This window comes from Bos indicus x Bos taurus, chromosome 22, assembly GCF_003369695.1.
Source record: "Bos indicus x Bos taurus breed Angus x Brahman F1 hybrid chromosome 22, Bos_hybrid_MaternalHap_v2.0, whole genome shotgun sequence".
NCBI lineage: Eukaryota > Metazoa > Chordata > Mammalia > Artiodactyla > Bovidae > Bos > Bos indicus x Bos taurus.
In genome coordinates, this window is record NC_040097.1 from 4755529 (window position 1) to 4780969 (window position 25441).

The following is a 25441-nucleotide window of genomic DNA, read 5'->3' on the forward strand; positions in this document are numbered from 1 at the left end:
ATTACAACCAGTGGAAATGAAATTTTCGGTGATTTCTACTTTGAGGGCAAAGAAGACTTTAGAAGGCAAGTCTGTATCAAAGTCCCTCACATTTCTATTGTAATAAAAGCTTCCTTACAGAGGAATCAATGGACTAAACATATTTATCTTGGCTTTCTAATAAAATTGAAATAATAAAAGGCATACAACCAGAAAGGCACAGCAAACTTGAGAGGAGAAAGCAGTAGATAAGGATGCCAATAAAACTCTCTGGGAGGTGAAGAACGATAGTCCAGTAATAGAGGACAGCTTTGGGGTTTCCTCCAGTCGCATAAGTACTTGGTAGGGGAGTGGGTGGTGTGAAGCAATCAATAAGAAGCAAGCCTATTTATGCCAAAAGTATAGAAAAGTCAGGATTTAGAAGTATCAGGGGTTACTCTAAGGACAAGGGCACTGGGTTGAGTCTGAAAACAGAAGGACTGGATATGAGTATTTATAGTGAGCACTTAGCTCAGCAGCTCATTCTCCTAAGGCACAGGAAGGTGATCAGTCCAGGGGTTTATTTTCTGGGGAACACTGAAACAAGGGACGAGAAACTGAGAGACTCTAAACTCTGAGGGATGGAATGAGGTACCACTCTAAGGACAGAAGGATTACACTGATAAATGAGAATTTCAGTCCTCTTCCTCCTAGTGTTCCAGCAAAAAAGGCAGCCAGGCCGATGACCACCACCACCATCCACCCACCAGCTAAGGCTAAAGTCTGAATAATTCGTCTGGAAAAGCTAACTGCAGAGCTGAAGAAAAGGGGTCTTCAGTAAAATGAGTCTCTGCCTAATTACTCTATACTAAAAGCTATCATTTACAAGCTTTCACAAAGGAGAGCTTCCCACCACAGCATTTTAATGCCTCCCTCAAATATGAAGAGAGTGTCATGGATGACCAGACACTTGAGAAAACCCTGTAACCAAAAAGACAGAGACTAAAACACCCAAGAAAAAAGAAAAACAGAAGGACTCTGAAGAGACAGAGACAATATAGGAAGAAAAAGAATCCTCAGAAACAAAAGAAAACAAAACCTTTACTAAAGGAATAGGATATTATACAAAAGTATTCATAGAAGAAAAAAAGGCCTTAGAAACTTTAAAACATGATAGAAACAAAATATTTTAAGGGAAGTATCAGAAAATAAGGAAACTTCCCAGGAATGAGGATAAAAGACAGAGGCAGGAAACGAAACAGAAGACCCGACCTGTGACTAAGAAGTGTAGGGGTTGGGGGATAAGATGCACAGTGCAGATGAGCCACAGCTACATGCAGTGACACGGAGCAAGCTCAGAAAACACAGCTGCATAAAAAGCAACTCACAGAAGACGTGCTGCTGCTGCTCAGTTGCTCAGCGCGTATGACACTTTGTGCTCCCATGGCCTGCAGTCCTTCACTGCCTCCCTGAGTCCACTCAGTCTCATGTCCATTGAGTCGGGGATGCCATCCAACCATCTCGTCCTCTGTCGTCCCCTTCTCCTCCTGCCTCCAATCTTTCCCAACATCAGGGTCTTTTCCAGTGAGTCAGCTCTTCGCATCAGGTGGCCAAAGTACTGGAGCTTCAGCTTCAGCATCAGTCCTTCCAGTGAATATTTAGGGTTGATTTCCTTTAGGATTGACTGGTTTGATCTCCTTGCAGTCCAAGGGACTCTCAAGAGTCTTCTCCAACACCACAGTTCAAAAGCATCAATTCTTCGGCACTCAGCTTTCTTTATGGTCCAATTCTCACATCCATACATGACTACTGGAAAAATCATAGCTTTGACTAGATGGACCTTTGTCAGCAAAGTGATGTCTCTGCTTTTTAATACACTGACTAGGTTTGTCATAGCTTTCCTTCCAAGGAGCAAATGTCTTCTAATTTTACATAAGCTATAATATACCATTTTATAAAGCCCCAAAACAAATACAACTAAACAATGTCACATACATCATTTCAGACTCTGAGAACCTGAAAGATGGCAGCACATGAGTCTATGAAAACTCCTTCACAAAAAATGTACAAGAATTCCTTGGTTAAGGATTCAGTGGTAAGGACTCCACGCTGTCACTACCAAGGGCCTGGGTTCGATTCCTGGTTGGGGAACTGAAATCTCATAAGCCGCACAGAGTGGACAAAAAAAAAAAAAAAGGTCAAATCACAGATTTGCAAGCAAGTAGAATGTTTTATACTTCTGTGTTGAAAAGAAGAAGTCTGTGACTTTTAAATTCTTGGTTTCAACAATTCTCTGAAGGACTAAAAACATTAACACATACTGAAATAGTATTAATTTTTTAAACATCATTTGTTCCTATAGCTTATTGTTGGCCTAAAGTCACAATTCAGTCTTCCTTTGTCAGAATGCTTTTCAATGCTTCCAGCTGTGATTTCAAAAATGGTACTAGGACAATGCTGAATTGTGAAGCCACAGACAGTGAATGATAAGAGATGCAAAGTAACAGGAAGAAAAAAAATCACAAGGATACAAAAAGGAGAGAGAGAAAAGACAGTATCTATAGAAAAATATATATCTAAAATGTTCAAATTACACAAAAAAGAATGGTCTCTGTTATTTTTCATACTGTAACATATGATTCTGTGATTTATCAGTATACACGTCTATGTGGGTCTTGTGTCCATGGTTCCTAGATCATGGCTCCCAAGACTCTTGGAATTCCTCAAGGGTAAAGCAGTGGGGAGTGCCTTGTTATAATACTTGGTATTTTGTCCTCAGTTCCTGAAATAGTTTCAGAGTATAAAAGTAAAATGGGTGTCTTATTATTGATAATCCCTTGCAACTACATCTGAATTTCTGCTAACGAGGTGACTTTATAAGGGCCTAGGTAACCCATGCTTGGCGGGCGGCTAGTTGCCAGGGGAACCAAGCCGTGTGATAAGAGGGCTGGAACTTTCAGTCCAACTCATCCCACCCAACCCAACCCCCACCCCTGGGAAAGAAAGAGGGACTAGAGATTACACTCAGTCACCAGAGGCCAAGTAAATAATCCAGCTGCCTGGGTAATGAAACTTCCATAAAAATCTCTGAGGACTGGGTCCGGAGAGCTTCCAGGTTGGTGAACAAACGGAGGTGCTGGGAGAAAGCAGGGAAGCTCTGATCTCTGCCCTCATACCTTTCCCTTTGCACCTCTTCCATCCACCTGTTTCTGAGTTATATCCTTTAGCAATAAAGCTGTAGTGTCATAAGTAAAATATTTTCCCAAGTTCTCTGGGTCGTTCTGCTTAATAGTAAATTAATCATTCCCGAGGAGCGGCTTATGGAAGGTGCTCTAGCCAGCTGGTCAGAAGCACAGGAGACAACTGGACTTGGGGCTGGCAGTAAAGGGCGACGGGAGGCAGCCTCACGGGACTGAGCCCTTAACCTGTGGGATCTGACGTTATCCTCACATAGCGTCAGAACTGCTTTAAACTGGAAGACACCCAACTAGTGTTGCAGAGGACTGTGTGGAAGGAAAAAAAACCCCAGACCTTTGGTGACCAAAAATGAAGTGTTTTGTGTGAGTAATAAAAGAGAGACACAAGAATAATTTTTCCTTTATACAACACTGATGTCTTTTGCAAAGATTTTTCTGCCAGTTTTGATGGTAGTTAATTTTTTTAAACCTCATTTTTAGGTGAATCCCACTAAAAGAGTAAAAAAATAACTGCCCATTAAAGTTAGTCTAGATGTGACAATGTGTGACTCATCTAAATTGAGGAAACTGATTTATTCAATTGATTTTATTCAGTAAAACTACAAATCTTCATAATGATGAAAGCAGGACGTAAAAGTCAAGCTTGTCTTGATTTCTGTACCAATCTACAAACCAATCTGTATCCTAATGCAACAGAAGATAAGGACACAGAACTATAAGCAGAAAACAAGGAATACATATCACATACTAGTAGGTAACCCAAGGCAGGTAATTTACACTGCAGCCTAAATTCCCCTGAGCTCTAATCGGATCATAAACCTTTATTTCCATTCTCACAAAGCTGAACTTCTGACAATTAGAAGACAGACTGAATTCTATCTTTATGCAAAGAAACTTAAGCAAGGTCACCTTACACCTACGGCCCTCTGGGCAAACATTCTTAGGAAGAATACATTAATCTCACACATATTTATCTGCTTAAACTTAATTTGATTCTATATTCAGTGCAACTCATCACAAATCATGTAAAGACAATGTATGATAACCAAAGAATATGGAAAACGGAAGAAAGCTTAACAAAGAACTATTTCAAGTCCTAACAAACACACTTACAGTAACAAAATGGGGTAGATTATTTTCTTCAGCTGTTTTGTATTCTTGTAGCAGACAACAGTGCCACAGAGTAGAAAACTTAGACCCTGTTCTTTTGCCTAGAAGAATGTACAGTTGTGACCTGAGCCATCTACAGTGACTGAGAACAACCTACTGTTGTGGGAAAGGCTGTGATGAGCTTCGGCCAGTAGCAGGGCTGAAGATATTCCATGCGATGCTAAAGTGGTTCTTTCTATGTGCATCTGCATTGCTCCTCAACAGGAGACTTGCTCCCTAAGACTGTGTATGTTCTAATGTTCTAATCTCTATGTCAAAAAAGTCCCAGAAATCATTTTCCACAGAGCATATTCATATGGAAGGTTATATCAGTCTTTAGTTCCTCTGAAGCACTAGTCCACGATTAAACTTTTTACGAAGAAATGCTCAGAAATAGAGAGATCAGAATTAGGGTTCTCTTTCACCCTTATGGCCGTGCATTCATTTCGTGACTTTTCATTTTTAAAAGAAAAGTGCTGCTGAGATGGAAATCATCTCAATAAATGCATGGCCAGTCATTACAAAAAAAAAGTCTCAATTCTGGTGAATTCAGCATCACTTCTAGAGTCATTGGTGCAGAACGGCTTTTGCCTCTGCGTTAACAATGAGAGAGAACAGGGTATTACATGAACCAGGAGAGAAGAAACCCACAACAGAAAACCTTCAGCAGTGCTTGCTCTACAGCACTGCAGTCACATTCACAATACTCAAATCAAGATCTGTATCGTGAAGAAGCTCTGCGTTTATTGCCGACTTATCTTTGTTAGCTGCATCTTACAAAACAACCATTCCCTCACCAAAAAGAAACAAAAGAGTTTAGGAGGAAACTAAGGTTTTTCTTTTTAAGGTGATACAACTTTGAAGGTTCAAAGATGAAGCTGTTCAGTTTCTACCACGGAACAGACTAATTTTAATGAAACACTACTTGCGTATGTTAGACAGAATTGAAAACATATTTCCTAAGTCATTAGTGATACTATATACTTCAAAATATATGTTCATTTATTTTAAACTTGTTTTCATTTCTTTCTCTATTTGATATAATGAAACAGAGTAAGCAATAAAGTCCATTTTTGGAATCTCTTATTGTTTAAATATTTAGTTTTCCATTTAGTTGGGATGGAGAAGGGAATGGCAACCCACTTCAGTATTCTTGCCTGGAGAATCCCACGGACAGAGGAGCCTGGTGGACTGCAATCCATGGGGTCACAAGGGGTCGGACACGACTGAGTGACTAGCAATTTTAGTCAGAAATGCTATAGGCTTGAAAAAGACGTTAATAGTTTTCCCTATGTGGAGATGGCTTGAGAACCAAAAACCTTTAAACTTCCAAAGACAGCAGAGGTTTCCATGAAGAAGTTCACCAACTTCCCAGCACACTCCTGAGTCAGACCTCCATTCACAGCCTAACTCTCCCACAGTGTTTTACGTTTAAGAGCTCAACTCAGGAATTCCTATCGCTAGCCACAGAATCTTAGAAGAAATATCGGAAGCTTAGTCCAATTCCCAACTGGAGTCGTGGAGCTTTTTTCCTACAAGAGGCATGATGTGTGGTTCTCCAGCCTTTGCTGGATCGCCCAAGGCAGCCTACCTCAACACTGGACAGTTCTATTGTGGAATCTGTTCTTACATTCTGCTAGTGTCATATTCCTGAAAGTGAAGGTGAAAGTGAAGTCAGTCGTGTCCGATTCTTTGCGACCCCATGGACTGGAGCCTACCAGGCTCCTCCATCCATGGAATTTTCCAGGCAAGAGTACTGGAGTGGGTTGCCATTTCCTTCTCCAGGGGATCTTCCCAACCCAGGGATTGAACCCAGGTCTCCCCCATTGCAAGCAGATTCTTTACCAACTGAGCCACAAGGGAGGCCCAACATAATACACAGGAACAATTATATAAAATATGAAAATATAAGAGGCAAAGTAAAACGTGTGGGTGAGCAAAATAATTTGGAGGCTACTATTCTCCATAGTTTGGAGAAGGCAACAGCACCCCACTCCAGTACTCTTGCCTGGTGAATCCCATGGACGGAGGAGCCTGGTGGGCTGCAGTCCATGGGGTCGCTAGGAGTCAGACATGACTGAGCAACTTCACTTTCACGCCTTGGAGAAGGAAATGGCAACCCACTCCAGTATTCTTGCCTGGAGGATCCCAGGGACGGGGGAGCCTGGTGGGCTGCCGTCTATGGGGTCGCACAGAGTTGGACACGACTGAAGCGACTTAGCAGCATTCTCCATAGTTAATAACCTTCCCTTTATTTTTTAAAAAAATTTAGGTCACAGGAGGCCTACTATATGATTATGAATCTTCAACAGATATTAAATACTCATAAACAGTGTAGCATCAACCACATATAAATAAATGTTCAGCATCAGACTCCAAGGGCACCCAAATAATAGAGTGAAAGGCAAAAGAGTCCAGAAGTGGTGGCAAAGAAATGGGACTATCCAGCTCTCCATCACGCTTACTCCATGCATGTGGCAACCATGTACACAGACACACACACACACATGTACACACAAACATACACCCACACCCAGAAGGGGGATAAAGACCTGTGAGCCTATCTTTCATTATCCTTCCAACCTAAATCTAAAAACTGAATCTAATTTGACTAAATTTATCCACCTCTAACTGGAGGAGGAAATGGCAACCCACTCCAGTATTCTTGCCTGAAAAAATCCTACGGACAGAGAAGCCTGGTGGGCTATAGTCCTTGGGGTCACAGACAGTCAGACATGACTGAGTGACTGAGCATGAGCACTTAAAGGCCTAAGCTGGATTCTCCAGAATCTTAATATTCAAAGTGACCCCCAGAACATATCAAGCCCATTTCAATTAACATTTAAAATATAGTTATCCTTGAAATTAGTTTTCAAGTATAGTACTGTTTAGAAAACACTATCAAAATCCTTATTATACAGAAGTAGAAAATACTCTAAGTTTTTAAAGAAAATGTTCAGGTTGCCACAAGGAGTACCCTAAAAACAAGGCAAGGAAATGACGAATGAGTCTTTGAGAAACTGCTCTATCTAGGACCTTTAAAAAAGGCAAGCAATTTAAATTAAATTAGGTTTTCATAGGCTCCCCTAGTAGCTTAGATGGTAAAGCATCTGCCTGCAATACAGGAGACCCGAGTTCGATCCCTGGGTTGGGAAGATCCCCTGAAGAAGGAAATGGCAACCCACTCCAGTATTCTTGCCTGGAGAATTTAATGGACAGAAAAGCCTGGCAGGCTACAGTCCATGGGGCCACAAAGAGCTGGACACGACTGAGTGACTAACACACACAGGTTTTCAAAGCACACTGTCTATCTTCTGGTTATTTAAAACCAAAACCACCTTGCTGACCAAAGTAAAAATCCTGAAGCTATTTACTAACTACAAGACATTATGCAAAAGTTCAGAATTTGTGCCAACATTTGTTAAAAGTTAGTTCCAAGACCAAGTTGGTAATTAAAAATAAGACTTTGGGATTATTATGACGGTTAACCAAGAAACTTTGTTTAAAATACACTGCAGCCAGTAAGAATCACAAACCTAATGCAGAAAAATTAGCCATTTCATTAAACACTCTCAGCAGTACCAGAAGGTATCAGCAGAGGGCCTCTAGAAACAGTGGTACGCAAGCTTTCTAAAAACATCTTTCCCAAGTAAACCAGGACATGAATTACTTCCCTGGTAGTGATATTTGCCAAAAAGAAAGTATAAGTTCAAATTAATTTGTCAACATCTGGTTAAGACTCTAGCTCAGAAATTAAATCTGGGAATTTCTCTTAAACTAAAATAATTCACCCCCAAACAAAGAAAGCAATATTCAAATGTCAAATATTGCTTTTCAGGTTACCACTCTGCACTGTAGGACCAAACTTTTCTAACAGTTTAAACAAAAGTGCCAGCTCTTCAGAATATTATTTTTTTAAAAAACCGTTTGATATCTATTGTTGTTCAGTCACTAAGTCATGGCTTACTGTTTGCAGCATGCCAGGCTTCCCTGTCCTTCACTATCTCCCGGAGCTTGCTCAAACTCATGTCCATTAAGTTGGTGATGCCATGCAAACATCTCATCCTCTGTTGTCCCCTTCTCCTCCTGCCCTCAAGACATCTAAGATCATACAATCACAAATATGATAGAAAAGCAACATGTGCTATCTTACTGCAAGTAAATTAGGGCCCTACTGAACCAGGCAGATCCATATCACTTCTGATTTCCTAAGAAACTCTGTTATCATTTCAGAGGCTTCCTTTATCCCAGTAGGCTGAAAATTCTATTATTTGGAGTTGGGAAGTAATTTTTTTTAAAGATAAAACAAAGTTCACTAGCAAAGTCTTATAACATTCTTAAAATTAGTGGGCATCTGTATTTTTAAAGCACTATCAACAAAAATTTCAACTGTTCTGAATTAAATTCTATGACTTTCACCAGGGGAAAATCAAAGATATGAAAAAGATTGCAAAAAGGAAAAGAAACTTCAAACTAGAGTTAAATATATTAAAAGAAGCATATCGGATCTTAGAATCAGAAAAGTGATAGGGACTTCCCTGGCGATCCAGTGGCTAAGACTCTGGGCTTCCAATGCAGGAGGCCTGGGTTTGATTCCTGGTCAGGGAACTAGATCCCATGCTGCAACTAAGACCTGGAGCGATGAAATAAATAAACGAGAAAAGCGATAGCTAAGCTCTCGTAACCACATGTGGAAACTGTATTCTGTTTTGGAGACTATAATTTAAGAAGAACACCGAAGAACTAGAACAACCAAGAGCTGATGGACCAGTATGACCAAGTATTCAAAATGACGATGTGAGAACACCCCAGCGCTTGCTCCAGCAGCACATATACTGAAATTGGAACACAGAGTATAGTAACGCGGGCCCTGCACAGGGATGATACTCAAATTCCTGAAGCACTCCGTATTTTTCATGGGCCTCTAGGGTCCTTAGTGAATTGTTTAAAACACAGATTTACATCTGTGACTGCCAAGGATCTTCCTGATTTGCAGTTTCCTGATGGAGCCCAGGGAGACTCCAAATTCATCTAGCATCCCAGAATCTCACTGCTAGAAGGCCATTCTTTAGGTCAGTTTTCTCTTTGAGCTACCTCCAGGCATTACTGATGGCTACAAGATTAGTTTTGGCAAGACCCACAACAGCAAAGGGTAGTAGTCAGAAGGATGACTTTTGTTACTCATCTGTAAAAGATGACCAGAGTTGTTTAAAAGTAGTAACAGAAGAAACCAAACAAGAGTAGTGGGAAAATCAGCCTCTGTCACTGCTCACATTCAAAAAGCTTATTTAAGTTATTTTGAAAAAAGAAAAACTTTGTCCCCCTTTCTTGTCCCCTACTTGATCACAACAATCATGTTCTTCAATTCTGACATACAAACAGGATAGAAAGACAAGAAAGCTGAACATGGAATCAGAAGGGACCCAGGGTCCCTAGTATCACAGTTAGTTGTATTACCTCAGGCTGTTTTTCCAACATTTTTGGATCTGTAAAATGAGGAGCTTGCTTAGGCTTAGCCCATAGCCTTAATAGTCTTTGCGTTTTTGCTAATCACCTGGCAATAGCCAGCGATCTTTTGGCTGAAAATCATTTGTGTTGCAAGGGGCTCATTTTGTAATCAAGGTTTCTAAATTCTTAGCTTCCTCATTACAATGATATTGAAATCTGTGTCAGGGCTCTTTACCCCAGTAAGATGTTACTGTGATAAAATAAAATGTAGTTGCCAGTTCTATTGCTCAGTCAGTAAAGAATCCACCTGCAATGCAGAAGACCTGGGTTGGAAAGATCTCCTGGAGGAGGAAATGGCAACCTACTCCAGTATTCTTGCGGGGGAAACCCCACGGACAGAGAAGCCTGGTGAGCTACAGTCCATGGGGTCACAAGAATCGGACACAACTTTGCGACTAAACTACCACCAACAAATATTTTACTTGATCTTTGGCTAAAGATATATTTTTGTAATATATAAACCAACAAATCCTTGCTAATTCTTTTTACAAAGAGATTTGTCCAAAGACTGATTTTTGAAATCAAACATCTTTTACATATTTTAAAGGATTCTATTTAGGAAATAAGATGCTTTCAAAGTCAAACCATAGATAAAATGAGAGACACTAATGCCTAATAAATACATGCTGATCCTGAAGTATGAAATCTGGTCTGCTCCCACTGACTGACGAAATCACAGGTCATGATGATGTAACACTGAAACAAGTCAAATATTAACAAATACTTACTAAAGCTAATACTTACAAACTAACTAAACAAATACTTACAATATTTTGCTAACTTGCCAAAGCTGCCTATCTTTCTTTAGATAAAATGCTGCATTATGATCATTGAAGAAAAACCAATCTGTTCCAGTAATCATCTTCTATCATACATGATCCTGGTCTGTCCTTCTATTTATCTACCTATGAGTCTTTGGGAAGCTAATAGTCACAAGACAAATTCTTGTAACAATGTTCTGGATTAAAAAAAAATAAAAAAGAGTAGTGGACTTTGGGGGCCAAAATTCTCCCTCCCTCTTAAGACTGAAGGCTACTGATAAAGTACTCAAATCCTCTGTGAATAAAAGGGGAAAGCAGAAGGTATAGGCACATACTATGTTCCTTTAGAGGTCTAATTACTCTAAGGTCTCTATATATTTTGTAATATAAAGGAAAAGGAGGTTAAATTCAACTTAAAGAGTGAACTTGCCTTTGCATTATGTTGAGCCTTCGTCACAGAAGGAATACAACTCAGATGTTAAAAATAAAACCAAATAAAACTTGGAGAGGCATCCTTATGATGATAACTGTGCATGGTAAGTCTGCCAAGGTCAAGAACATCCTAGCTACACCTTCAATTCCACTCTTAGGACAACCACATTAAAAGTTAGTGTAAGATCATTAAGGATAATAAAGGCATCTTGTGGGTCACCACAGAAATATACTGCATTAGAACAAACATACACATTCTGGACCTCCTTGTGGCTCAGCTGGTAAAGAATCCACCTGCAAAGAGGGAGACCTGGGTTGGATCCCTGGGTTGGGAAGATCTCCTGGAGAAGGGAAAGGCTACCACGCCAGTATTCTGGCCTGGAGAATTTAATGGACTGTATAGTCCATGGGGTTGCAAAGAGTCAGACATGACTGAGTGACTTTCCCTTCATTTCACACATTCTAGACCTCTGAGTTAGGGTCAATAGCCTACAAGTTACTTTCTTTGGCATATGAGTTTTGTTCTCTAAAGTACCTTTACTAGAGAACAACTGAAAAGTCAAAACACATCTTCATCTCTGATTTACTCCTACTTTCCCATCCGGGATCGTTTCCTTGATAGTGTCAGCTACCAAACTGACACTAAATACACAAACGAGAAAGATCTCTATTGGTTTTCATTTAAAAAATACAATTGTCAATGTTTTTGTTTTTAGGAAAACAGACATTATTTTACTACTTCTCCCAAGCAGACTTTAGGACTTTCAATTTTATCTTTAATTATTTTTAAAAGTATTTATTTACTCATTTATTTGGTTGCACTGGGTCTCAGCTGTGGCATATGGGATTAGTTACAGCATATGATATCCAGTTCCCTGACCTGGGATTGAACCCAGACCCCAGTGCATTGGAACCCTGGAGTTCCAGCCACTGGACCACCAGGGAAGTCACTTTATTTATTTATTTTTTAAAAAATTTTTAATTGGAGGATAATTGCTTTACAATTTGTGTTGGTTTCGGCCATACAACAATATCTCTATTTTTAATTCTAACATTGTCAGTAAATTCTACCCACTCTTCTATTGTCAATTCCATTTCCACAGTTACCAATTCAGTTCAGTACTTTAAAAAGAGCGCCTATTACTACTACGTATGATAGTCACTACTCAGTCCAGCCCACATCCTAACAATTCCCTGAACTAGTGACTTCTCAAGGTATAATTCCTTCATTACTAATGGCCTGTCACAGTAGGAGTCATCTCCTCACTTCCGCCTACTTCTCCTGGTCTAGGGGTACCACCTTGTGGTCAGCAACAGGAATTATCCTTCCCATCACCTCGTTTCTTTCCCCTTTGGTAGAACATTACACCTAGGCTTTCTGGTTTTGCACACGGCTCAGTTAACTCAATCTTACAAACCTCCCTTTCTTTTGAACAGAGTAGAATGCCATCATGCAGTAATTTACTGCAGAGGGTAGTGTTCCTTATTTATAAACCCTGGGAAATTCACATACTCTAAGTCTACAAGCTATTTGTTACTGAATGAGAAAGAATGGGTTTTAGTCTACACCTTTGACAAGGCCAGTTGACATGACTATTTTTTAAAAAGCTACATATAAACACAGTAAATTTACTAAAAAAACAAAACAAAACACAGTAGGCCCCAAATGGAGTCTCTTATGCTAATTCTCGTAACATCAAACTGAGAACTAAACTACAGTTTTTTGCCTCTCCCAGAAATGGACTCAAACCAGCCAACCAGGAACTGCTGATTAGCATTAGTTAGGTAACCCTTGCCATCCTCTGTGAGGACAGTAACCTAGCAATAACCAACACACTTTTTGGACGAGTGTAACTTCCTTGTTCCTGCTCCCTTCTGCCTAGAAGTCTTTTTCTCTGTACAGCTCTTCAGAGTTCGTTTCTATTTGGCTCAGACTGAATGCTGCCCAATCCATGAATCATCAAATAAAGTCAATAAGCTCTTGACTTGGTTCAATTTCGTTTTTTTGAAAGGTACTAACACTTAGACCATACAACCTAAGTTTAAATAAGACATACAGATCAAATTCTCACTAGTTAAGAACTGTTTCAAGTATTGCTCCTCACCCATCAGGCATGGCAGACAGGTGGCTACAGCTTACGGCCTTGACGTACATTATCATTTTCTCCCCTTTAACAATGCCAAAAAAAATCCAACTTCCGTAACATTTCCTCATAGTACAGGCCTTTGGGACCTTACCCTTTGCTGTTCCCTCAGGTCTCCCTTCAGAGGTTTGGTCTGCTCCCTCGCATCTTCCAGGTCTTCGCTTGTATATCAGTGAGGTCTTCCCTGATCACTCTGCTTAAAACTTCCCTCCCTAGAAATCCTTATCCTCTTACGCAACTGTCATATCATGCACTTTACTTATATGTTTTGTTAAACTTCTCCAGAGCAAATATTTTTGTTTGTTTGTTTCACTCATACATTCTCAGTGCCTAAGACTGTGGTGGGCAAAGTATGGGCCGAGGCCCAGACACTGTTCACCAGTCAAACCCCGGCATGCCCATTCATTTACATAGTATGGGTAACTGATGTCATGCTCCGACACAGCTGAGTAGTTGCAAGACAGACCATATGGTGGAAAATACAATGACTACTTACAGAAAAAGTGTGCAGATCCCTAACCTAAAACAATGGTAGGTCAAACACTCAGTGGAACAACTACCAAGCAAACAAACACGGGGGGAAATGTCTCCGATCCCACGGTATTTTATAAAGATGTAACGGAAGAGTGTCTATACTGAGATATCACTATGAAGCTCTCCCCAGGCTGGCCACCTGTGACCCCTCTGAGGCCATCTTGTACTACTGTCCCCCCTCACTCAGCTTTTCCATACTGGTCTTGCTATTCCCTGGACACGTCAGGTAGGGAATGTCAGCTCCTACCCTGGAGTTATTTCATCCGCCTGAGTACTTATCCCCCAGAAAGCCAGCCTCATGACTAATTTCTTCATCTCCTCAAGTCTTCACTCAAACGTTACCTTCTCAGTGAGGCTTACCTTACCTTATACTGCAACTCCCCTCCCCTCTGTACACACCCCTAATCTCTTTCTTTCTCTAATTTTGCTCTTTTCTTCCCATAATACTCACCACACTTCATCGTAACATATTATTCATTTTTATATCTACTGTATGTTATCTCCTTCAATACAGAGTAAGCCTCCATAACAGCACATATGTTTGCCTGTTTCGTTTTCTGGTGTATTCTAACTACCTAGAAAACTGCCTAGTACATAGTTGGTATTTAATAAGTATTGATGAATAATTAAATGAAAGATTACTCCATTTCAAAAACTTCTCTGCATATACTCTCAAACTCCCTAACTAGATATCGTTTCTTGCTCCCTATCTATTTACTTCTAATTCATCAAACCAATAATTCAAGGGCCAAAGTATTGGATGCGTGCTCAGTCGCTCTGTCGTATCTGACTCTTCGACCCCATGGACTGTTAGCCCTCGAGATTCTTCTGTCCATGGGATTCTCCAGGCAAGAATATTGGAGTTGGTTGCCATTTCCTCCTCCAGGGGATCTTCCTGACTCAGGGATCGATCCTGCACCTCCTGCAATGGCAGGCAGATTCTCTACCACTGACCCACGTAGTGAAGCCCAAACTATTGGCATGAGGAGTAAGACACACCCCCGCCCTTAGGTAATTCTTCTTTCCGCTCCCACCGTCTCGTCTTTGATCCAAACTACTGTCATCTCTCTGGACACGACAGCCTTCCAGCTCATCTATCTGCATCCCACCTGAACCCAGTCTAATCTACTCTTCACACCATAAACACAGTGATATTTTCTAATCATAAAGGTGCAACTGTCCCCTTTGCTTAAAATGCTTTGATATTACTCATTCCTCTTAAATGGAGAAAAACTCCTGAACACTGTCTGCAAACCTCTGTATGAACTCCTTCCTCTCTCTCTCTCCAGCCTTACCCTCTGTGTGCTTGCATGGACACGCACACACACCTGCCATCCTGTCCCTCGTACTCAGGAAAGCGTCCTTCTATCTCAGCACCTTTGCACCTGGAGTTCTCTCTCCATCACCTAATTACCTCAGCTTACCCTCCAGATCTTTGCCATTTCCTCACAGAAGTGACATCCTTAACTAGGTCCTAAGTTCCTGTAATAGGCTCCAGTAGCATGTGCCACGGTTGAAACTTTAGATTTGCTCAAGTGATTATTTAATATGTGTCCCCATCTGATAATAAACTCCATGAGAGTAAGGATCACATCTTTTTCTGTTCATCACAGTATCCACAGTGACTGGAACATCTCATTATATGTTTGCTGAACAAATGACTAAATGAAAGAGTAAGTCAAGATATGGACAAAAGGAAAAACTTTAGAGGAAAAATAAAAAGCGTGAGAAAGGAGTACTAGCTGTTAAGTTGTAGGAGGTAAAGAAGTCCACATGGGCTAAATCATGGGAGGTCCTGTGTATCATCTTAAAGAACTTTCTTTGCCCCTCAGGAAATGATGGAGCCAGTGACTGCTTTTTAAGCAGTGGAAATGACAATGACTTTAGTATTTCAGATAGCTCTCACAAGCTGTGTCCAGCATGGAGAAAAAAAGAATCTGAAAGGGCAGTGAGACAGATGAAGGCCTAAACTAGGGCACTGATTTGGAATGGAGAATGGGGGCAACCTTGGGGGTCATGTCATTAAAGAGCAGGAGCGGTCTAGATAGCTCTAAGCTTGCCGACCGGGCTGAATGGGAGCTCCAGAAATTCGGATTCAGTAATTCTTAAAACTCGTGGGCTGACTGCACTGGAATCATCTGAGGCAACATGTTAGGAAGCAAACAGGAATATAATTAGAAGCGTTCATTATTAGCTATGATGATTACTCTTCATCCCACTTATTTAATGAAAAGGGAAACTATCTTTGGCCACAGCCTCGGGGTACTTGAAGAGATACTTCTTTTCAGTCACCCAGGCAAAGTGTGCAGAGTACTAGATATAAAGCACAAGAAGTTAACAGGTAATTTAACAGAAACTTACCCGCTCTGCAGACACCTCATCCCCCGGCAGACACGCAGCAGCAGCGGCAGCGGCACAAGCTATTTCCATCACCACAGAGCTGGAAGGAGCGTCAGTAGTGGATGAAGACCTGGGTCGGCCGGACTGCATGACAGTTGCCATCTCCTGGCCAGATTTCCTGTTGATCTGGGGACTTCCCTTTGGGGCCTCTGGCTTGCCCCGCCTGCTGTGCAGGCTCGTCCCTCTCTTCATCTTGGGTGGCACGCGGATCTGCTGCAGGACACGATTCAGAGCTGTGGGGTGGGTGGGGACACCATCAGTCTCAGCACACGCGTTCTGGCTTTCCAGATCCATTTCAGGCTCTGGGTCTGCCTGAATCTGTTGCACATCGTGGGGGGACACGGACGACCTCCTGCGCTGGTGCTGGAAGAGATGCTTCAAGCCTTGGCCAATCACGTTAATGTTCTCCAAAGCATTGTGGGTCATTTTAGACAACTTTTGTTCTGATTCTGTTTGCTTTCTGGCCTCTGCATCTTGGGATTTGCCTCCAGGATCAGGGTCCTCAAATAACTGTTCACTGCCCGAAGGCTCCATCAGTAGACTTAATACGCTTATTTGCAAACTCAAAAAATTTTTTTAACACACCACGACTGTCAAATTAGGTAGGCATTGCTTCGACAGTAACTACACATGCAGCTGTGAGACGAAGGCTTCATGCCTACCTAATGTTAAAAAAAAAAAAAAAAAAAAGCTCGTATTATAAATCCATGCAGAAACTCCAGTGTTAAAAGAAAAACATGCCACTAGCCCAAGAAGTAGACACTATCATTAAGCAATCTTTAATCAGAAGATTAAAAGATAGTTTTCTAGATAGTGGGTAATGATTATTTTCTAGAATAGGAGGAAAAGCTCCGAAACAAGTACAAAGGAAATGAAAAAACAGCGCTGTTAAAAAACTCCCTACAAGTTGCAATGTGAAGAGGAACTACATACTAGAAGGTTCATCTTGGAATGCAAACCATAATAATATTTGAGAGAACAGCCATTACTTGGGAAATCGAGAGACATCCGAGCACAGAGCATTCAATACAGACAGTCTAGCTGAGGCAATTGAAATGATTCCTCTCAATCACAACCATAGTTAATTATCTGCATGCTGAAGCTCAATATAGTAAATTCAAAGAATAACTGTGAAACGTGGACATCCCAATCTAACTGCATTGTGGGTTTTAATGGAAAAGAGGAATTTCCAGTTATCATTTATATTCATCAAGGTCACTGGCAACTAGACACTTCTCTTTTGAGAAGGTTTGCTCTTTTGAGAAGAAAATGCAAACTGAAATCTTATAGGTTGGATTCTCTGCTGGAACACAAACGACCTTTCGGTACAATGAGTACATGATCCAGAAAGAATCTGTCTTCAGAGACTAGAGCTTGGCTCAGAACCAGTGAACAAAGAAAGAGACTCAAAGGAATCCCTTTCTTTGAAAAGGGTCGACTCTGACAAGAGGCTGCCCATGTACAGTCCACCCTCCATATGCACGGGTCCCACATCTGCAGATCCAACCAACCTCAGATGGAAAACATTTGGGGTGAAGGAGTTCTAGGATTTCCAAAGAGCAAAACCTGAATTTGCCATGCTCCCAGCAACTGTTTTCATAGCATTTATTTACGTTGTATTAGGTATTATAAATGCTCTACAGATGATTTAAGGTATATGGGAGGATGCGCGTGGTTCTATGCAAATACTATGCCATTTCATATAGGAGACACGAGCATCTGAGGATTTCGTTATCTGCAGGAGTCCTGGAACCAGTCCTCCATGGGTACCAAGGGACGGCTGTATTCACACAAACTCAAAAGCAAAGAAGTGACACAGTAACTGGGTATGACTAAAAAGGAGAGAAAAAGAAAGGTCAAATAGCAACCACACACCAACATTAAAGTGCAGGAAATTAAAAGGAAGTTGAAACTAAGAGATGTAAGGTCAGCATAACTGCCACAGTTACGGAAGTCACATGCCAAAGAAAGGGAGGGTGTGGTAGGGATAAGATTTCTCATAATAGAAAACTTTTTAAAAAAAATTGAGTTTCTGCAAGTATGTGAAACAAAACTGCATTAATGTACAGAACCTGCTACGGAGGACAAAATGTGGTGCGTGAAGTTCTTTATTTCTATATTTTACCTCAGCTTTTCCTTCAAAGGGCTTTAAAACTCCCTGCGTTACACCAAGGACTTTGAACAGTTTGAAGTCACTACTAAGTCACTACCAAGTCTGAAGCACTGAGGGTGGTCATGGTCTGGGCATACGCAGACAGACCTCTGGCCACCAAACAGCAATCTGAAAGGCATAAATCAGCTGGATTTAAGAGTTCACGGTGACCTCCAGACTCCTAGAGTCCAAAGGGATAGGAATGCAAACCCATCAGACCTTTCTTCCTGGTAACTTCTCTCAGACGACCCTCTCACCATGAACGTGGATGGACACCGTCACTGTGGCTTTGCGGACCACACTCTTACATGCCTATCTTCCCATCTCCTAACCTCTTCATGACTCAGGAGCATAAACCATGTTGACAGGGTTAAAGGCCTTTAACCAGTACCTTCCTACTAACTAAATACCACAAAATTCTTTGCTCCCAAACTAGGCAAATGAGGAGCAGTCACGAGGATGGGAAATTTCACTGCTTTTCACTCAAATTCTCTGTGGCTGCACCAAAAACCTGCCACACGGCTGGGGCCTCTCACCCTTTTCCCGACTCTGTGTTGCTTTTATTTTTCCTTTTCCCTTTGGGAGAGCCAAGAGAGAAGCCCTTAATCCTACCGACATAAACAAATGTTTTGGGCTATATGGAGTTTTCTGGGGCTCCTTGTGGGCAAAAATGTTGTCAACAGTATATGTATTTAATTATCCTGACCTTCCCTCATGAGTTTCTAGTGCAGACTAATAGTTATTGAATTATTTTCACTCTGCAAAGCACTGAGCTTCTCAGACAAAAAGGGCTATGTAACCAAGATAATCCAGTAACTGTATATCAATTAACCTCTTCTTGTACTGGGATATTTAGACCCCGAAAAGACAGAAGGATGTGAAAGCAGCAGGCTGATAATGAGGAAGTAAATTACTTTTTTCCTTATTTATATTGCATTAGCTAAATAATACAACATATTTTTTGTTGCTGCTATTTTGAAAGTAAAACATATAAAATAAGTTTATCCCATGATAATAAAAGACACCATAAAGAGAGGAATGGTATCAAGGTTCGTTAGAACACCAAACAATCTACTTGTCTCATATATAAACATACAAGGAATTTATTACTCAGCAGATCAGCTTCATTGGGCAGTGTTATAAACTAATCAAGGGGCTTCCCTTGTGGCTCAGATGGTAAAGCGTCTGACTACAATGCAGAAGACCCGGGTTCAATCCCTGGATCGGGAAGATCCTCTGGAGAAGGAAATGGCAACCCACTCCAGTACTCTTGCCTGGAAAATCCCATGGATGGAGAAGCCCAGTAGGCTACAGTACATGGGGTCGCAAAGAGTCAGACATGACTGAGCAACTTCACTTCACTTCACATTAACTTCACTTCACATAAACCTGCTTCTTGGTTTTAAAAAAATGGAAAATATGGTACATTTTTAAATGTCTGTATCTTCATTTGAGATTTCATTAGCATGTCTATATCATTTATTCTCATATAATTTAAAAGAATGATTAATTATAAGGATATGCCAGCATTTGGAGGAAAACCCAGAAACAGGGTGTTGATTTCCAAGCCAAAGCTTGCATAGGCTATCTACATGGCTGCACAGATTACCTAGTAGAGGAGTAGTAAATTCTGGGATTTCTAAAGGCAAAACATATCTTCATGATACTAACAGAAGCTTACCTAACACAGAACACCAAAGAAACTTAAACTGAGCTTTAAGCATCAAATTGTTAGATAAGAATTTTGAAACAACAACCTGTTGCACTGACTGTAAAACGTAACGCTATAATCATTATATAAAACTTGTGACAAGAAGAAAGCAAGCACTAAAATAATTCAATAATGCGAACGTTTTTTAAGACTCCCCTATTTTCTTCTGTAAGACAGTAGTAAAATTCAAATGAATAATAACTGCTGTTCAGCTTATTAAACTTCCCAAACAACTGTATTGCTATCTCTGGTTTAACACAAACAAGTTCAACTGTAAAGCTAAGTGTTCTTTCATAAGAAGGAAATGTTGGCTTCTCTTTTATTCACAGGGCTTCTCTGAAAAGTAAAGTCCTTCTAAGTAAGCCTGAGGAAACCAATAGAGAGAAAAGGGAACAAAAGGATATGGGAGAAAGGGGGCAGGAGGAAGGGGTGGAAAGCGGGGAAAAAAGAGGAGGAAATGGGAGCCACCGACAAACCAGGTATTTCAGAAAACTTGGTTAAATTCTCAGAATTTTAACAATTTTCTACAACAGTTTTGAAAAAAAAAAAATTCGAATTATATATGAACTATCTTTCTTTTTTTTCCTTTAAGTCGTTACTCCCAACTTTTTAGTTTTCTTGATAGACACGGTGACCAAAGCATTTTGGTTTGGCTATGAACCAAATTATTTCACTGACGCTAACAAATTGGATACTTGCCTTTATCACTCTTCCTCAAGCACTTCTAAGGTGTTCTGGAATCCTTTTAGGGAAAGCTGAAAAGCAAACATTAAGAATTACAAGGTAGGAAACTTAGAAGAGGGGAGTTTATTTATAAACATAGGAAAAAACTGAGTATACACATAACAAAATGGTAACATTTAGCTCTCAGTGGTAGTACAGGGTAATTTTTTCTAGTGTTTTTCAGTATTTTCTCATTTTGCAAAGAAATAATGAAAAAAAAAACTATAATCAAGAAAAAACAATTTGAGGAACGTCAATATTAAAAAAAAAAGTATATTTCATAAATCTTTTTACACTATGATACGGAATTAGGAATGGATAGTCCATTAATTCTAATCTTAAAGTAAAATGAAATGCAAAATAAGTGTGTTAGTCGCTCAGTCATGTCTGATTCTTTGCGACCCCGTGGACTGTATGTAGCCTGCCACGCTCCTCTGTCCACAGAATTCTGCAGGCCAGAATACTGGAGTGTGTTGCCATTCCTACTCCAGGGGATCTTCCCAACCCAGGGACTGAATCCGGGCCTCCCGAATTGTGGGCAGATTCCTTACCAACATGAAAAGAAGCATAATTTTATAAGCAAGTATCTTTCAAGTAGCTTCCAATTCTCCATCCACAATTTTGCGTTCAAAAGCAACTCTTAATAAGTATGTCTACCATGAATAATTGAGGCTCAAGATGCACCAAAATGGAAAATTCCCTGGAAAACAGCCATTACCAGAGGCAATTTACTCAGGCCTGTGTTTGGGGGGCATCTGCTTTGTGCTCCAAATTACACAAACAAAGCATCCTACCTTACCCTCAAGGAAGTAATCTAGGATGGAAAGTGAGTTTACATACTTGAAGCTTAAGAGAAACAGCACAGAACAACATAATTAAGTGCTAGAATGTGTAAGGACAACTATGATTACCATCAGAAGTGAAGAAATCTGATGACACTTGCCTCGAAAAGTTTCAAGAACAAAGAAGCTTTCACTACACTTTGAAAGATGAGAAGATGGATGAATGAGCAGGAAGATACAGGCCGAGATTCCCAGCTGCAGAGCAGCACACACGCTACACACTGGGGGCCAGTGAAGAGGCCAGATGACTGCACTGGGGGTACTCATCCTGAGTCATCTGGAGAACTGGGTGGCTGGTGGGCAGATGTGAGGGGGGACTTTCCATCTTTTCCAACTTTTTCTACCTCTCGAAGTATATACATTATGACTATTCTTACGTCAGGAAAAAATAAACTTACACATTTGGAAAAAAAAGAAAGTAAATACATGTTTTAATCTCAAGGGGAAACATTTTAAAATTATAGAAAAGGACATAACTATTGTGCTAGCAGAAAGGAAAAACAGAATTAAAATATGCAAATAAATACAAAAAGGAGGGAAAGCAAGACTGCAGATAAGACATATAAAAAGGAAAATATAAGATATCAAATGCAAACCCAAATACCCCAATAATTATATTAAATCTAAGTGGACCAAAAGAAAAAGACTATCTATCACACTAAATAAAAAACGGAAATCAATCCCTGGTGGGCCAGTGGTTAGGACCCGGCACTTTCACAGCAGTGGCCCGGTTCATCCCCTGGTTGGGGAACTAAGATCCCACAAGCCCCGTGACGTGGCCAAAAAAAAAAAAATTCTCTATTATGATGTGTAAAAGAATCATGCCAAATATAGAGAACAATTAAAATAAAATGTATAGAAAGGGTTAACAAACATAATCTAAACAAAAGCTGCTCAAGCTTTATTAGTAGTACTCAAAGTAGACTATAATTCAAAAAGCATTAATGGAGGTAATATAATTCATAGGATTAAATGCAGAACTCATTAGAAAGACATAATTTAAAATTTATATGCAAGTAATAACATAGCCTCCAAATGCATAAAGCACAATTTAGCAGACCTACAAGAAGTGAAATATATCTATAATCATAATGGAGAAATTTTTAAAATCTCTCATAATTGATAGAATAAACGACCTAAATCGGAAGAAAAAGAGAGTTAGATCTGAATAGCATGGTTAACAAACTGGGGACCTAAACAGACATTTGTATAAGACAGTACCCAATAACTGCAGAATACTCTATCAAGTTCAAAGAGATCACTTACAAAAAGTGACCCATATGCTGAGCACTAAATCAAGTCTCACAAGTTCTTCTCTGACCACAATGTGGACTCCTAAGGTTCACAGTGGATAAAACCGCTCTCTCCCCACCACCCACAATGCCACCTGACCAAACCTGCAGACAGTGCAACAGGGATGGAGTAACACAAGATGCTAGACAAGCACCTATAATCCTAGAGGTAAACCTTTCTTTCTAACCAAAGGAAATACAGCCCCAAGAGCATGCAGGAATTCCACTGCAGTCAGGACGATTAAATCACAAATTTTGACCAATTGCTGGACACTGAATGTGGGCCAGTATGAGAGTGCCAAGTCTCAAGGGACTGCAATCAGGAGAGAGGCTCTACCCTATTACAGGCTTTTCTGCCAGGAACCTCAAAGGCTGTGTGTGTGGGGGAAGGGGGGTGGGGGGGAGGCAGATAGAATCTGAGAGAATGCAAAGAAGCTTCTTATCCCAGCCCCCACCCTTGTGGAGCTTGGCAGCCAACGCCAATCAGCCCAAATCTACCCCCTATTAGCTTAGGGACTTCCCTGGTGGTCCAGGGTGGTTAAGCCTCCGTATGCTCCCACTGCAGGGAACGAAGATTCTGCATGCTACATGGTGAGGCCAAAAAAATAAAATACAGGGGCAGAGAAGGCTGCTTTGAATAGGAAATTCAAACAAAAACTACTATTGGTTAAAATCTATTAAGAAAAAAACTTAAGCTTAAAAAAGGGGAGGGAATATAAAACCTAAGATAGACACAGCAGTTGAGGAAGAAAAAAGAAGGGGAACAACTCCACTCCTAGAAACAGAAAATTTTACAAGAGACCCAGGTTCTAGTGCCTGCCTAAATCTGAGGCGTACCAGATCATCACAGAACTCCCCTCAACCTCCACTATCATGCTAACAGTTCAGTTCAGTTCAGATGCTCAATCGCTCAGTCATGTCTGCCCCTTTGCGACCCCATGGACAGCAGCATGCCAGGCTTCCCTGTCCATCACCAACTCCTGGAGCTTGCTCAAACTCAGGTCCATCGAGTCGCTGATGCCATCCAACCATCTTATCCTCTGTCATCTCCTTCTCCTCCTGCCTTCAATCTTTCCTAGCATGAGGGTCTTTTCCAAGGAGTCAGTTCTTTGCATCAGGTGGCCAAAGTATTAGAGTTTCAGCATCAGTCCTTCCAATGAATATTCAGGACTGATTTCCTTTAGGATTGACTGGTTTCATCTCCTTGCAATCCAAGGGACTCTCAAGAGTCTTCTCCAGCACCACAGTTCAAAAGCACCAATTCTTTGGCACTCAGCTTCCTTTATAGTCCAACTCTCACATCCATACATGACTACTGGAAAAATCAGAGCTTTGACTAGACGGACCTTTGTCAGCAAAGTAATGTCTCTGCTAACAAGCTTTGAGTAAAAATAATGGAATATAGCTGCAATAAACAAACTCACTGTGTGAAACAGCACAAAGAGAAAACCCAAAGCTAAGCCGGGATATAATGGACACTAGGGAAATTTGAAGTCTTTGGTTTCCATGGCAACAACATGTATCAATGCTGGTAACCATAGCAATAATACTCTTTAAACATAGCCCAACCCCTAACAGATTAATTTAAATTCTACCTTAAAGGCTCAGCAGAAGGAAGCTTGCAGTCTTCTCCAAGCATATCAGATATTCACCTCAGTATTTCCTGTTCTACACAAAATGGACACCTTTCAACAAGAACTTATGAAGCATGCCAAGATCAGATCAGATCAGTCGCTCAGTCATGTCCGACTCTTTGCGACCCCATGAAACGCAGCACGCCAGGCCTCCCTGTCCAACACCAACTCCCGGAGTTCACTGAGACTCACGTCCATTGAGTTAGTGATGCCATCCAGCCATCTCATCCTCTGTCGTCCCCTTCTCCTCCTGCCCCCAATCCCTCCCAGCATCAGAGTCTTTTCCAATGAGTCAACTCTTCGCATGAGGTGGCCAAAGTACTGGAGTTTCAGCTTGAGCATCATTCCTTCCAAAGAACACCCAGGGCTGATCTCCTTCAGAATGGACTGGTTGGATCTCCTTGCAGTCCAAGGGACTCTTGAGAGTCTTCTCCAACACCACAGTTCAAAAGCATCAATTCTTTGGTGCTCAGCCTTCTTCACAGTCCAACTCTCACATCCATACATGACCACTGGAAAAACCATAGCCTTGACTAGACAGACCTTTGTTGGCAAAGTAATGTCTCTGCTTTTGAATATGCTATCTAGGTTGGTCATAACTTTCCTTCCAAGGAGTAAGCGTCTTTTAATTTCATGGCTGCAGTCACCATTTGCAGTGATTTTGGAGCCCAGAAAAATAAAGTCTGACACTGTTTCCACTGTTTCCCCATCTATTTCCCATGAAGTGATGGGACCGGATGCCATGATCTTCGTTTTCTGAATGTTGAGCTTTAAGCCAACTTTTTCACTCTCCACTTTAATAAAAACATAGTTTGCAGAAACAAAGCAATCATCAGAACTAGACTCAGAAATGCCATGGTATGAGAATTATCAGAGAATTTAAAACATGATTAATATGGTAGAGAATAATGGAAAAGGTAGACAACATGCAAGATCACACAGGTAGTTTGACAGAGACGTGGAAATCATAAAGAATATAGTGGAAATCCTAGAAAGAGAAACAT

At 40.7% G+C, this 25441-nt stretch overlaps 1 protein-coding gene and 1 non-coding gene across 10 annotated transcripts in view; one reads left to right on the forward strand and one right to left on the reverse strand.

Moving 5' to 3' along the window:
• The window catches only part of TMCC1 (transmembrane and coiled-coil domain family 1), a 156562-nt gene that overhangs the window by 94070 nt on the left and 37051 nt on the right, over positions 1–25441 (reverse strand). For 6 of the 9 annotated variants that reach the window (XM_027523475.1, XM_027523476.1, XM_027523480.1 and 3 more), the window contains 2 exons: positions 20646–20701; positions 16045–16745 (listed from right to left, as the gene is read on the reverse strand). In XM_027523475.1, coding sequence (XP_027379276.1) covers positions 16045–16617 — 573 coding nt within the window. In that variant the 5' untranslated portion in view covers positions 16618–16745; positions 20646–20701. The remainder of the gene's footprint in view (positions 1–16044; positions 16746–20645; positions 20702–25441) is intronic. The other 3 variants (XM_027523482.1, XM_027523481.1, XM_027523484.1) reach the window with 1 other exon arrangement.
• LOC113881092 lies at positions 9116–9219 on the forward strand. The gene has a single exon (XR_003507944.1). It is a non-coding gene; the product is annotated as a U6 spliceosomal RNA (small nuclear RNA).